Source organism: Stegastes partitus, unplaced genomic scaffold (genome assembly GCF_000690725.1).
Source record: "Stegastes partitus isolate 25-593 unplaced genomic scaffold, Stegastes_partitus-1.0.2 Scaffold215, whole genome shotgun sequence".
NCBI lineage: Eukaryota > Metazoa > Chordata > Actinopteri > Pomacentridae > Stegastes > Stegastes partitus.
In genome coordinates this window covers 498287-513508 of record NW_007577946.1, presented here as the reverse complement: position 1 = coordinate 513508, position 15222 = coordinate 498287, and the positions used below count along the sequence as shown (strand labels likewise).

The following is a 15222-nucleotide window of genomic DNA, read 5'->3' as shown; positions in this document are numbered from 1 at the left end:
CTGTTTAGAAGCCACACCTGCAATCTGAACCTATCTCAGGTTATGTCCGACCAAAAAAACTGTTTTTAATATGACAGACGGATCTTTTTTTTTTTTTCCAGAAATGGAGATGCTGTGGTGGGGAAAATAGAAACCAGTGGATTTAGGCATCACAGCTCAAATGTTCCTGGTTTCAGAAGTGCATATAAAACACTCCACCAGCTATGAAAAGAGAATTAGAGACACAGAAATGTGAGACTCTGATGAAGACATAGTGGTGTTAAAGTGTTAGCCTGCTTGCACAATGAAACACTGTAATTTGAGCGGTGTGCTCCAGCCCCCCTCTCTCCTACTCTGAAATCTACTGTCCTTGAACTGAAAAGCCACATTTTGCTGGATGATGCATAAAGAGCCCTGTTTTACCAGTCAGAAATGTTCCCTTTTGCTCTTTAATTGGACGAACATCTTCAGTGCTGAAGAAGAAATGCGACACTGTCCTCAGGTCGATTCCAGCTGAGGACCTGTGTCCTCTCTGGCACCATCGTTCTTGTCAGTCGGATAAAGGCAAAAGAAATCATCTCTCTAAAACATTGTCTTTCTAGCTCTAGAAATTGTGTGATCAAGATGAACAGTTAAAACACAGCACATGATTTACTGCAGTGTTTGCTCTACTTGTCAAAAAGGCTCAAACCTTTTCATTTGTAAACCTTTTGCAGTCACAGTTTGCATACATGGACAACTAAAGGATGATTTCTCTCTTCTCAGATCAGCCTAAAGAGGAAAACTACGCATGTTTAAAATAAAACTGTCACAGCACAACAAGAGAGTTCCTATAATCACGGTTCAGCTCCTCATGTGGTCAAACCCCTGGTTGAAAGCCACTGCTCCAGTTTATAACATGGCCTACTTGTGGCCTCATATTTATTCACAAACTTACTTTTGTGGAAAATGGCTTCCACAGTCTTTACAAGGCCAGCACTTGTATAGTTCTGACAAATCTCAATCTTGAAATTCAACGAGAGAAGCCATAGCTGCGGTTTCAGCACAACACAATCAATGCGAGATGGAAGATTTCTGTAAGAAATCCAGAGATGCCACGTGGATCCCTGAGCAGGGTTTCTCCACCGGCTTCCACTCCAGTCATAACACAGCATGGATGCAGGACACATACTACAGCTCTCTGGCACACTCGCCTCCTGTCACACCACAGACTGCTAACAGCTCCGTCCCGTTGCATAACCCTGTTAGTGAAACACTTCAGCATCTGCAGCAGAACAAACACACCACTGGACACATCGCCGCGGCTTTCAATAGCAATTTTAAGATTAACACCGGCGGCTGTTGATGCCCCGCACTCGGCGTTTATGTTACTGGATTTACACAGTGAAATTATAATCAGATTAAAACTTCCACCGATACATGGCCTCCATTAAAATAAATTGTCAAATTTAAATATAGTGAATCTAAGAACTGTGGAATGTCTGGCAAAACAAAAATACAATCCTAGCCTGTGTCAATTTCATAGGCTGTTAAAATCACTTATCACAACTGTTGTTCAAAGCATTTTGTCTCACCTGCATTACTGTCCTGTGGTTGTGGTCCAATGCTACACAGAGGCATCTAAAGAAACTCCAAATCGCTCAGAACAGAGCTGCTAGAGTTGTTGCTCCACTGTTCTTTTCAAACAAATGAGTGAGATGCACAATAAACTGTCCTGGTAGAGGCTACATTACGAGCCAGTCTTTTAATGTTCATGCATAAAGTTTTGACAAAGACAGAACCCAGATTTTTAACCGATAAGCTCCTACTCAGTGGGTTTTGTCACAATTATGTGTGACCTCAAGTACTTTGGCAGTCCTCAGGCCCAAAACCAACTTCATGAAAAGAACTATTGTTTACAGAGGAGCAAAAGCATGTAGCTCACCTTCTATACCAGGGGTGTCGAACTGCGGTCCTCGAGGGCCGCAATCCTGCATGTTTTAGATGCTTCCCTTCTTCCAACACACCTGATTCAAATGATCAGCTCATCATCAAGCTCTGCAGAAGCCTGATAATGATCCTGATCATTTGAATCAGGTGTGTTGGAAGAAGGGAAACATCTAAAACATGCAGGATTGCGGCCCTCGAGGACCGGATGTCGACACCCCTGTTCTATACATATCAGAGACACTAAACATACAGGCTCTTTTAAGAGGAAAATAAACGGACAATTGGCCCAGAATACGCGAGAATTATTCCTCTGTATTGGTGTTGTGTCAACTTGCATTTATTGTAAATCCATTTACTGCCGTGTACCGGGCTGCATGATAAATCAAATGTTTGCTATTTATTATGTATTTTTTGTAAATTGGAATTTTTATTTTTACCCTGGGACCCCAGAAAGACTGGCAACCACTTTGTGGGAGCTAATGGGGATCCTAAGAAAGAATAAAGAACCTCATTGGGCTCAGTGGTGGCTCTGACCTTGTATACTGGCCTACTCCAAAAAATGCACTAAAAGATCCACATAAAACAAACCCAAAATAAAAAAAAAATAAATAAAAGAAAACCTGGCTGGATTAGGTTTAATCAAATCTAATCCACACAGTGATCACACAACAATCACCTCATGCATGTGCTGCATTATGACATGTTTTTTTTACTAAATTTCAGATTATTGTCACATTTCATAGCATCGTAACCACGCTGCAGACGCTCCTGTGTCCTTGTGTCTTAACTACACCTGTGTGTCGCTGCGTGTTTTTTGCGTGTACATGTGTTTGATGTGATTGATGTCCCTCCCGTGGCGCGGAGCGGACTGTGTGTCAGTCCCAGGTGGTGTGTGAGCGCTCGTAAACAGTCCCTTTGATTGAGAGGCCGTGATGCCTGTTTGACAGGCGGCCTTGTGCTGCCAGCAGAGCGCCGCATCGCCATAGCTACGCAGTGTCATGCGGCCATAGATACCCGACAATGCCGCGAAAGAGGACAAGGAGAGCTGCCACAAATAGAAGGTGGAATGACTGCATTAATTAGTTAATGAGGAGAAGGTTATCGGGGGATTTAATTACCACCGGGTGATGCATGCTGGAAAAATGTAGCTATTAAAAAAAATAATAATAAAAAAAAAATCAATAATGGATGATGTTAACTACACAAACTCGGGTTTAAAATGAATGCAGTATTTCAAAATAAAACACACAATAATCTGAAAAATAAACACAAATGTATAAGTAGATTAGAAAATCACTAAAATGGGATAATAATGGATTTACATTGCAAAAAGTAAAGACGCCCATTGTACCACTGCTACACATAAACAGGAACAACGTTATGATTCACTTTGAAAGGTCAATTGTGTGTAAATTATATATGAAAACAACAACAACAAAACATGATGTATAGTCTGAAAGTAAATCTGTTTCTGAATAGATATAAGGTGAGAATTAAGATATTCTTCTGCAAACCATTCTTCATGTTTTGTCCACACTGCCGGGTCCTAATAGCTGTTAAATGCTTTTTGCTACTGTGATGTATGTCTTGATCAGATGGATTACTAGGGGGTAAAAAAAAACAGCAACAAACAAAACAAATCATGTGGTAGGAGTATTTGTATGAGCCTGACATCACTCATAGTTTTAGTGGAAGGTAGGTTCTTGACCTGAAGCCAGTCTAGGCCAAAGTCATCACCATGTATACTAATAAATACCACATACACGTTGTACATGTACGTAAGCGTGTACATGTATGTATAAGGTGGCAATGCGCAAGATTCTAGATACTGGAATCTCTCATATGTATACAAATAAACCCACAAACTGAGGACAAAACGATGTTTTTTATTCATTTAATTCCATTCTTTCCCAAACCTGTACAAGGCTAGAAAGTCCCTAAATCCTAACTGTTCCCAAGTCTCTTTGAAAAAGGAAACACAAATTTTCTTTCACTTTCCATTAAAGCAAAAAAAATAAAAAAAAATAAAACCAAGGCTGAACTGCGAGATGAACAGTGAACCTTGTATGAGCTGAAACCTGATTAAACCTGATGAGCGAGTCCTTCACCTGGCTTTGGTTAAACCCCTAAAAGCTCATTTCTGTGCAGCAAAACTACACATCTGAACGTTTTCTCAATGAAAATAATCCCTTCATCATGTAAAATGCCTCAGATGTGACTCTTCTACATCACTGCCTCCTCTAGTTTGCGTGGATTCGTCCTGGCCTCTGTTTCCACCAACACTCGTGCCGATGACCTGCATCTCGAGCACGTCTGCTCACCCTTTGCTCTCTGTAAAACTACTCTGCACCACACAATGGCAATTTATGCAACATGTTTGAACCATAAACTACGAATTCAAGTAGTCGATGTATCAGAATGTCAATGCATTTTTGCTTTTTCAGCATTAAAAACGTAACAGTGAAAGACAACATCAGGTTTCTGCTTCATTTCATTATCAAGCAGCTGATAACGTGTCGCCAACGTTAGATAAAAGCTCAAAATTTCTCCTTTCACAACTCTGCAACACATTTCTTCTTCACCCTACGAGCTGACGGGATTCTTGGGTTTGTTGAGTACAAAAGCCCCAAAATCTAAATCCACGTTTTGGAGATGTTGCACTGCAGCGTCAAGCAGGAAACGCTCAGCCATGCCGTGATATGTCTTCTAAAAAAAAAAAACCCACACCATATGGACATGTTAACAAGGTAAAAAAAAAAAAAACCTTTTCATGGGAGGGGGTCTTTAACAGGGTTTGATCCCTACATGATGAATACAAGCATATGCACGCATAAACTTGCGAGTCATACATAATACATTACAACACAGAGGACCCTGTGTTTTGACAATCCGGGCTAGTGCTGCTAGATGGAAATTATTAAAGATGGTAAGGTTTTTAAAGGTTCAAAGGGTTCACATATCTTCAGTAGCAAACTGATTTTGAGTGTGATGAAAGCTAAAATTGAACGGCGCTACAAACACATACACAGAGTACACTCTCAGACACTCACACCTCATTCCCAGAAACATATCTCCTGTCACACACACCTCGCTCGCTCTCAAACCCGCCGTGATGGAGATTAATAGCAGCATTTAGAGCCTGCTGAGCTCCACCTGTCAAGGCTGGGGCCCCCAGGGCAGCTCCGGTCTGTGCCTAGGAACGAGAGACCGTCCTGGGGCAAGATCCATCATGGAAGTCCGCGACAGGCTGGATCTCCGGAGCCAGCCTCCACAGCTGGACCACCGACACGGGGCCATCCGTCCAGGATGACAGGCACGCTGAGCGAATCCAACTGGAGCAGACTCGATAGCTGCTGGATGGAGGAGTGTGGGGTCCGAGGGGACAAGTGATGGCTGATATCAGGCGGCTGAGAGGGACTTTGGGTACTTTTATACGAGCGAACGCCACGATGTGTGGAAATGTGTGTGTGCATTATTCTGTTTATATCAGATCTGTTCTATTTTGTTTATTTTTCTTTCTCTTTATGAAGTATTGTGCTTGAATTCTCAATAATGCTTAAGTATCATATATGCATTGCTTATTCTGTGTGTGTATATGTGTGTGTGTGTAGTTTGAAATAAATAAACTAAACTAAACTTAACAATACTGCACGTGCGAAAAGTTCGGACGCAAAGAGAGCTGCTGAATAAACTCTTCCTGCCTTCGTATGCATCCCTCTGACGCTTCAAACGTTGTCTGTTTACTATTGAAGCCATGAAGTATTTGTTGTGTTCTGTAGGTGTCACAGTGATTTTCAACTGTCCAGTTTAACCAGACTGGGTGGACACAGATCAGAGATAAGCTCCCAGTTGCTGCTCTGCTGTCTGGCAAAAGAAATGGTTGGAGAGACGTGGTCGCAGATTGACTCAAATCAGTTTCATATAATCACCGAGTTATAAAGTCTTATGATGTCAGGCCGTAGAAAAGCACCCCACGTTAAATGGCATGTTTATCAAAGCAACAGCGTTTTTCTATTCTTGGGGTATTTTCCAAGAACGCGGCGGAAGGAAACTAACTTTTAGTGCCTCCTGACAGCAGCGAAATCGGTGTGTTTAGACTTTACATGGCCAACAGTGATTATGGGGAAAATTCTCTTTAAATAAGTTATGAAGCTAAAAATAATTTTCAAACAGGTTTCACTGCTTTGTCGAGAAGAATTTCCAAGAGTTGTGTGGCTGCGGCGCCTTGACGGCGGAGGTTTGACAGCTGCCTTGACCTGTCAGTCACTTCTATTACAGTATCAACAGCAGCACGCCCACAGAGCGCTGCTGGATGCTGACTGTTTGCAAGCCTCAGTGCAGAGGCAGAACAATGGCTCCTATTTCCTTACCCAGCATTCCTCTGTCAGGCATCATAAATAGCATGCTACGCATTTTAGCATTTTTATTTAAGGACCATGGCTTTGACCTCTGAACTCCTTAAAATTACTTTTACAAGCTACTGCAGGAGGAGAAAGTCTCACAGATCTGCAACATTCCAACGTCTAGAAGTTATGAATTACTTCTGACTTGTGTTCTACTCAAGGCCTTGTACGTAGCAGGGTTTTTGTAAAACCGAACATCCTCCCCCCTCCGTCTACAAAAAAACGACGACCGGGACATACGGAAATCGTCACGCCATTCCTCTGGGAGCACGATTTCCGTCTCCCACCAGCTGGCAGTGGTCTGACCCAAAACCGGCGACGGTGTCTTTGACGGAGAACATGCCTCGGACATGAAAAGGCAAGGTGGTGGAAAATAACCGTCCTTAACGTCGTCCTTCGCCTGTGTTCTTGTACGTGGAGCGGTATCTGGGTTAGTTACTTTTGAGGGCGTCCACGCTGCTTCCAAATATAAACACAGGTCGCATATGTGATATAAAGAACATATTTTGTCGCAGGCAGACATACATACATACACATACAGACGCATAAACAGAGGATTCGCAGATCTTCACTTTGGTCGGAGGTTTTTGAAAGAATCGTTTTTAATGCCGTGGATGACAGGCCACATCGTAGAAACATATCTTTGTTTTGTGAGACACCCTGCTACATGTGGACAAAGCCTCAGTCTAATGTTGTTTGGTGCACAGAGCCCCGAAAAGTGTTGCATGAACGTTACCAGGAAACATACGAGCATCACTAACGACACGCCAAAAATGCAATCTGTGTGTTCGAGGAACCACTGGAGCAAGACAAAACAAGAGGCAACAAAAGCTGTGAATCGAACAGAGTTTACTTAAATCATCACTTCGTTTGTCTGTGTGTGTAGTTTTCTCCTGTCTGGGAGCGCATTAATCCCAGATCATGCATAATCGGGTGACTTTTGAATAAATCTGCTTGTAATCATCGTCTCAAGCTCCACGTATCAAGCGTCCGATAATGTTTGTGGTTTTGCTGCAATCAGCTAACATGCAGTTATCGTCCCGATCTACAGCGGTGGCCTGACTGCTGCTTGATATGAGAGATCATATGATTTTTTTTCTTCCCATCAGATTACTTCAGTAACCAGATTACATGTCATTTGTGCTCCCCACCCACTGAACCACTTACTGGAGCTTTAGATAAAGAGGTGGTCTGCATTTTTCTTTTGTGGCAGCAGATTATTTTTGTAATCTGATTCCATGTAATTAGTTACTCCCTATCCTGGCGTATCACTAGCTGGAGCTTTAGATAAAGAGGCAGCGTGGAGAGGCTCTGTTGACGATCAGCGCGGCAAAAGCTACCGGAGCTGTTGGCTATTAGCATAATTAATGTCATCGCCGTAATGCACTCCGGTTCGGAGACAGCCTGCTTTCACGCGCACAGACGCTCTCGCATTTGGGCCCGAGCGCTAAAGCAGAAACACGATCAGATCCTGCGATACGGAACCAAAGGCCCGACGTGGAAGCGCCACATGTGATCTTCTGCTGTTTAGTGTCGCCGCGACGACAGGAACAGTCGCTCACTCGTATGTGCAAATCGTGCACATCGTGTCCTGAGCATTAAAATAAAATCATACACTGTGACGTATTATGTTAAAAGCCGGGGCAAGATAGGTTAGATAGAACGTGGGCCTGTGTGTTAAAGATAGCACAGGATGCCTGAGGGGGTGTGACAGCAAACCAGGCCTGCCTGCTCTTCCTCTCTCTTGTTCTCCCCCCCCTCTCTCTCTCTCTCTTCTTCTTCTTTTTTCTCTTTCTCAACACCTCCCAATTTTTTTCTCGTCCTCCCTCTCATTCTCTTCTCTGCACCACACAGCTATAAAGCAACTGTAGCTCTGAAGGCGAAGCACACGGAGCAAGCTGGATCTCTCTCAGATTCCTCTCTGCTCTTAACCATTTCAAATCTCTGGTGCCAAGGACACCGAGCAAGCTTAGAGTGTGAAAAGTAAAGCCACTTAGCGAGGAAAATAAGCATATCACATGGAGTGAGTTGGCGTGGCTGCGTTCACATCGACAAATGTGTTGGTGATTTGACACAATTCCGCCATTTCTGCCAAGATTTGATGTCTTCTGTCTTTAAAATAAACACGTTTCGTCCCGGCCGACCAGCGGAGGTAGCGATACGTTTATTTCCGTGACCTGTTCTTAAAAAAAAAAAAAAAAACGATTACATAACGTGGACACATGGCCGATCGCTGCTTATCACACCTGAGAAAAACCGGCCAATCCAAAGGAGACGATGGAAACAAGTCGCTCTCTGTTTCGGTGTTACCATCGATAGGAGTGCTGCGGGGTGGAGAGAACACCACAACAAAGTGCACAACAGGAGTAAATCCCTGTTTGCCTTCTATGAGGAAAAACTAAAGATCAGCGTTGTCGGTGAGTGAAGCTGACACCCAGCAGTTGTCTGCTTTTCACAGCCTCTTTGCACAGGTTGTATACAGCTGGCATTAGCTCCTCAGCTGCCTGTGGTGGCAGCCCGATCAGTCGGAACCTCATTTTTCCACAGGCGGCACAGCCAGTGTTATCTTTCACTTAAGCATAAACTTCTCCGATAAGAAGACGCTTTTATCTGTAAATGAGCTTGTTGGTTTTCAGTTCTGCTGCTTTGTCGGCTACTTTTTCTTGCAGGTGATGAAACGTGGCTCCTACTGCAACGCTAATGCCCTGCTACTTGTCTTCTGCCATCACCTCCACTGAAGCTGGATGCCATCCTGCAATCATAGAAGCTTCTTTGCATTTGTAGCTGGTGTTTAACTCACTACATCTTGTGCCTGGACTGATACATCTCTGAATAATCTCTGTGTATCACACTTCCTTGTTTGTTTTTGATCCTGCATCTCATGAGCCAATTTGGAGATTTTTGAAAAGACACCTTTTTTTTCCCCCTCTCCTCTCTTTTCTGTACCGTAGGCTTGCATAAGGGGATGACATAGACATGACAGTGTCAGCACAAGGCCTGACCTTTTCACCCCATACAGGATCGATATGTAAAAATGTAGCCGGGGGCAAGGGAAAGCTTGAGAGTCGTAAAAAAAAAAAGAGAAAAATCAATTACGAAACTGATGGAGACAAGTGTAACCGGTTATAATGTCTTTCCTTTGTCTCGTCCTGCGTCAAAGCTGTTAAAGCCTATATGATGGGACTTTAGAAATACCGAATAGTACAAAAAAATGAACAAGTTTAAGGAATATACAGTGATGCAGATTTCGCAGGGAGAAGAGAACGAGCATGTTGTACAGCAGCGAGCATGCATGAAAGCTAGCTAACTGAATAAATATAGAGCAGAGACAGTAGTGCCAGGGAATGTTCTGCTGTGCTTCTTTAGAAACAGCTGTTTGTCTGATACACGGTTTCAGCTTCACCTACCACATGATGCGCTGCGATATGCGCAGAAAATCGCATGTCTTGAACCCGAAAGCCTCAGATGGGAGGACGAGTGGCTTTGAAACTTTAAAGAGGTGGCTAAGTTTAGGCCAGGGGATCGGAGTTTAATGTCAAGAAGTCAAACGGCAGGATGCAGCTGACAAACATAAGGAGATAATTGGTGATCAAACAGCAGCGGCAACCTTCAGTGCCTCAGGATCGGGGGGTTTTATGGGAATTATGCAGGAGTTGTGCTTCATTTGAACTCTTAGTTGTTTGTTGGTAATGTTGTAAAGACCGCTCCCAAAAACAAATCTGCATTACTTACGTGGAATAGATGAAGATAACCACCTGACTGGAGCTATACATGCTGCCAAAGCTTTAAGGTTACCGATGATCTGCGGTGACAAGCCCATTCCAGTTGGCCTTACAATAGCTCTTAATGATACACCGGGGCCTCGCGAGGATGAATAACAAGGTGTGTGACAGGATCGGGCTGCATGGCTCGACCGATGTGACAATGTGAGCTCGCAATCAGGGGGAGTCACGTCACGGCGTCCACGCCGCGGCCGCATACACACAAACAAACACACACGAATTAAGTGCATGAGTAACAGGCAGGTGCTTCTCCGTGACACACATCACGCCACGGAGAAACATGTAGCTCAGCAACATGTCAGTCCGCATCATAAGCGCTGCTAAGACTTTCAGGTATTGACAATTCCCAAAATGACAACCGGAAGCGGTCGTATGTGAGTTACACAGAGTGAAAACAGCAGCTAGTGTTGCACTCAGACAGTCAGCCATGGGAGAAATCCTACAAATGCACCGAATCTATGTCATCAGCACATGGCTTTGTCCCGTGAATCAGGTGAATCTGCAGTCTGGTACTCTGTGATTGAACCAGAGTTGCGTGTGTGCGCGACGTGACCCTCTGCAGTGTGTCAAATGTGTGCTTTCACACATAAAGAGACTTTTTTTTTTTCCCTTTGTATGATTCAACTCACAGTCACACGTGCTTTCATCTCTATCTGTCTCTCCATCGACTGCTTCTCTTCGTCCCCACAAAAGACACGTCTACGCCACATTTAAAGCAGTTTTCTGTCCATCTCAGGCCCCTAGCATTCAAGCGTAGCATTTTTTTGTAGCTGCAGCTGTCCAGAAATGTCCAAAAAAAAATTGAATTCCTCAGTATGAACCCAGTGATCTATTTTATTTTTAGACCTGACTGAGGTTATAGACGAGGCTGCATGTGGTGCAGTGAGGATTCAAGTTCACTTAATGATCCTTTTTGAGTTGTTTGAACTTCTTTACAAATGTGGGTTTTCTTCCATAACCCTTCATGCTGCATCTACGTGAGTCCATTTCTTAATGTCGGCCTTCTACCAGAAAGGAACGACACAATCCATGCCCCTCATTCTATGCCAGAACACAACATTCATCAGATTTCAACAGTCACATTCTGACCACACTGCGAGTAAGAATGCAGATTTAGTTTGTCGTAACTACCTTTACTGCTGATGCTGCTCACTGGCTGTCACCTGTTTGTCACTGGAACCAAGAACAACGTCCGCCACATGTATTAAAGAGGCAACAAAGGGTGGAATTTCTACTCAAAATAAAATAAAACAAACCCTCGACTGGACTGAATCGCACAGCCGACTTTGAAAGCTATGGAATCTGATCCCGATTCCCTTCAGTCTAGTGCAAGGCTGGTACAATGACGACGACGACGACGAGGGCAAGACAACCTTGTGAATTTTTCTTTTTTTTTTACATATTTTTTTTCTTCTTCATTTCCTCGGACAGAGTGTAAATGGCAGCAATTATGCGCTCATGGCAGGGCTCGGTGGCCATTAGAATTAGCCGTGCACCTGGCTGGACCATGTGTGCCCTGTGTAGTCTGGTGTGGCTGTTTGCTAAGTGGGCCGAGCTGCTCTCTGCTGGGACAATTAAAAGACCATTCTGCACACACTGGCCATGACAGACCAAAAGGACGGCCCGAACCCTGGCGGACGTGTCAGCCAAATGATCTTGTGGGAAGAAGCTGCATTCATTTCAGCACGCAAAAACGTAACATGTATAGATAGACAGATAGATAGATAGATAGATAGATAGATAGATAGATAGATAGATAGATAGATAGATAGATAGATAGATAGATAGATAGATAGATGGAGTGTATGTGAGATAGTGCGAGCGTTGAATGTGTGGAAATGGATGCAGAGCACATACAGAATCGTGTGGGCATGTGAGCGTATGTGTAGGCATGTGAGTGCAAATGCAGGACTGTGTGAATGTGTGTGTGGGCACGCAGGGATCGATCTGCTTGTGTGCCTGAGCGGGGTGTTGTTGGTGTAGCTCTGCATGTATATATGGCTTCTTCAGTATCTCCTTGCTCACCTTCCAGGCAGCAGGTCCTCCAGAGGCCCGAGTGCGTCATCACCTCCTCGTTCTTCTTGCTGGTCTCGTTCTCGTTGGTGCTCTTGATCTTGCAGACGCCGCGTGAGTACAGCCAGTAGTCTGTCCCCACGGCGATGGTCATGAGGCTGAAGGCGGCGAAGGCCCCCACCGTGGTCAGCAGCATCTGAACTCCGCGGTCAAACACGCCCATGTTGCCGCATTCCACGAAAGGGGGGCCCCCTTTCCTCTTGATGTATAGGAAGTAAATATTTGTGAGTTTGCGTCGCCACGCCAGCTCGGAAAACGGGGGGTGGGCGGCGTCGGGCGGACGACGGTAGCGGGGGGCCGCTGGGGGGGCGGGGGAATTAGGGGAGCTCGGGGGAAATCGTATGGTTGGTTTTTGGTGGGGGGCAGCAAACAGGTGAAAATTAAAGATAAGGTTGAGGATTTGAGGTGGCTTTTGCGGCTGTTTGGCCCAACAGATGGGTCAAACAGACTTTGGCGATGACGACAGAACCCTCAGCTGCCTAAATTCTAGTCCTCAAATGGCAGTAAGTTGCCCTGCTCTGGAAAAAAAAAAAAAAAAAAAATGTTGACCTAAAAACACAGGCTTCTAGCAGAGCCCACAAGAGACCTGGTCTGGGATCTAGGCCTACTTTGTTGAGTTGGAAGGCCTCTAAACGTCAAACTCTGAAAAAGGCCGAGATAATGAGAAGATGGAGGATTTCGCTCGGCTTCTTCTCGGTGGCTGTTTCGGGCCTGGTTTTGGCTTTCTGAGCTGACTAAAGCAGTAGCATGTATTACAATCCTCACAGCTTCAACGGTGTATGGAATGATGTGTATGTAGCGCTTCTTGTCCCCCCCCACACAGGCCGTCACATACAGCCTACACTGTCATTCTCCTGCTCACACACACAGACACACACACACACACTCGCTCACAGACTTAAACTTTCACACACCTGTACATGGACGAGCACCCGCATGCACGCAGTGTGAATTAATTCATACTGAAAAGGGATGAAGAAACACGGGGGTGGGGGTGGAGTGTGGTTAAGACTAACACAGTTGGCGGCCTGATTTCTTTAAAATAGCCCCCAATAGAAACAAAAGCAGAGACCTCCAACGGATGATGACACAATTCAGTGATGAGATCTGACTATCTTGATGCAACCCAGTGGATCAGTGAAGTATGGAGGTTCATCTCGGGCATTTCTGAAGAATCAGGCTATCACATGTATTCTGTGGGAAGAGGGTGATGGGAGACAGGCAAGACAAGACAGGCAGGGCCCAGAATATGTGGAGAAAATCAGGACTGGATGTGCTGGAAGAAATGAAAGAACAGATTCAAAGCGGCACAATCAAGCGCTTCCCCAAAAAAAAATCAAGGACAGAATGATAAATAATGGCAAATATCAGCCGGTACCATGACTGCCATGAAAACCAGCCATTCCTTAAGAGATGATGGAAAATAAACCAACCAGGGACGATCAACCCCCCTCTCCAAATAATAATAAGAATAATTTAAAAATAATAAAAAGGAAAAAATCAAGCCAGGAGGAGAAGAAAAAATATTAAGTTATGAAAATCAAACGACAGCCTGCTTAGTTTTCCTTTTTCCTAAAATTCTGATCCCCAGTTTCCATATGTGGTCCCTAGACCTTTCTCCGGCAACAGTGGAAATCTGCTATAGGGGGATACGGGCAGCGGTACCGACGGCACACCGCGGAGAGAGGGGCGCATCCAGGCGGAGAGGCCGAGCATCACCGGTCATGCAGCCGGTCGCAGGAACGAGGAGGACACGGAGGGATGGACGAAGCTTCCCGGAGCGTCAGAGCGTCTTCCTCCTGCATCCAAACGATCCTAGACGGTTATATCACGGCCAACCGGAGAACAACGAGCGCACACACACGCACAGCCGTCTACTGTCATCACATAAAAAATGATGAGAAATCATCAAAAAGCAGCAATTTGGTGGCGAGGCTTGTCAGGCGTCGGGGGGGAGCTGTGTGCGCAAAAATGAGGAAAATTTTCAAGACGAGCAACACACCAATCCTTGGTTTCCTCGGTTTTCTTCTTCGCAGAGCTGAGATAGAAGTGGAGAGAGGAGAGGAGGAGGAGGGGGTGGATGATGGTTAGGAGCAGAGGATGAAAAAAATCGACACAGCCAGAGAGAGAGAGAGAGAGAGAGAGAGAGAGAGAGGGAGATGTTCCGTGCGCAGCAGCAGCACTTTACGCAAAAACAAGCGCACTGCAAAAAATGTCTTTTTCAAGTCAGTTCATCTAAAGATTCTGAATCTCTGTGTTTCATTTATGAAAGAAAAAGTAATTGGCCTCACGGTGGGGAAAAAATTAAATAAAATGTCCTGTCCCGTTGTTTTTTTGGTCGTTTTCTTTTCTTTGGGGTCTTTTAGGGGTGCTTTACTTTTAACACAGTTTCAGCATTGAAGCAGCATAGCACAAACGTTTCCCTTAATTTTTTTTTCGGAAATTTAAGGAAAATTAAAAACCATTTGGGAATAAAATGATCTTCAAAAGTAGATTAAATGGGATAAAAGAATAAATAGACAAGAATCACAAATCTACCGACTTAAAGAACTGAAAGTATAAAAAACATTCTCCAAATTTCCATCCATCCATCCATCCATCCATTATCTATACACCGCTTAATCCTCACGAGGGTCTCGGGGGGCTGGAGTCTATCCCAGCTGACTCAGGGTGAAGGCAGGGGACACCAATTACCCTCAACGTGTTTTTGGACTCGTGGGAGGAAGCCGGAGAACCCGGAGAGAACCCACACTGCACGGGGAGAACATGCAAACTCTACGTAGAAAGATCTCAGTGCCCCCACTAGGACGCGAACCGACGACTGCGAGGCAACGGTGCTAACCAACTGCACCACCTTGCAGCCTGAGGCCAAAGATAAGTCTCTAAAATGTTTGAATTATTCATTTCTATGCCGAATTTCCTGTATAGCTAGTACGCTTTATAGCTCTCTAGTTATAGAGCTCAGTTGCAGCTGTTTGTATGAACATTATTCAGACATTTATTTCTAATTGTAAAGGTAAAATACAGCCAATAATAAAGCAGAGGTTTCAATTCAA

The 15222-nt window shown here is 44.4% G+C and overlaps 1 protein-coding gene across 1 annotated transcript in view; it reads right to left on the bottom strand.

Annotated features, from left to right (window-relative positions):
• LOC103356701 (voltage-dependent calcium channel gamma-2 subunit-like) overlaps window positions 1–12329 on the bottom strand; it is a 74668-nt gene extending 62339 nt beyond the window's left edge. The window contains exon 1 of the mRNA XM_008280945.1: window positions 12119–12329. Coding sequence (XP_008279167.1) covers window positions 12119–12329 — 211 coding nt within the window. The remainder of the gene's footprint in view (window positions 1–12118) is intronic.
• Window positions 12330–15222: the final 2893 nt, after the last annotated feature.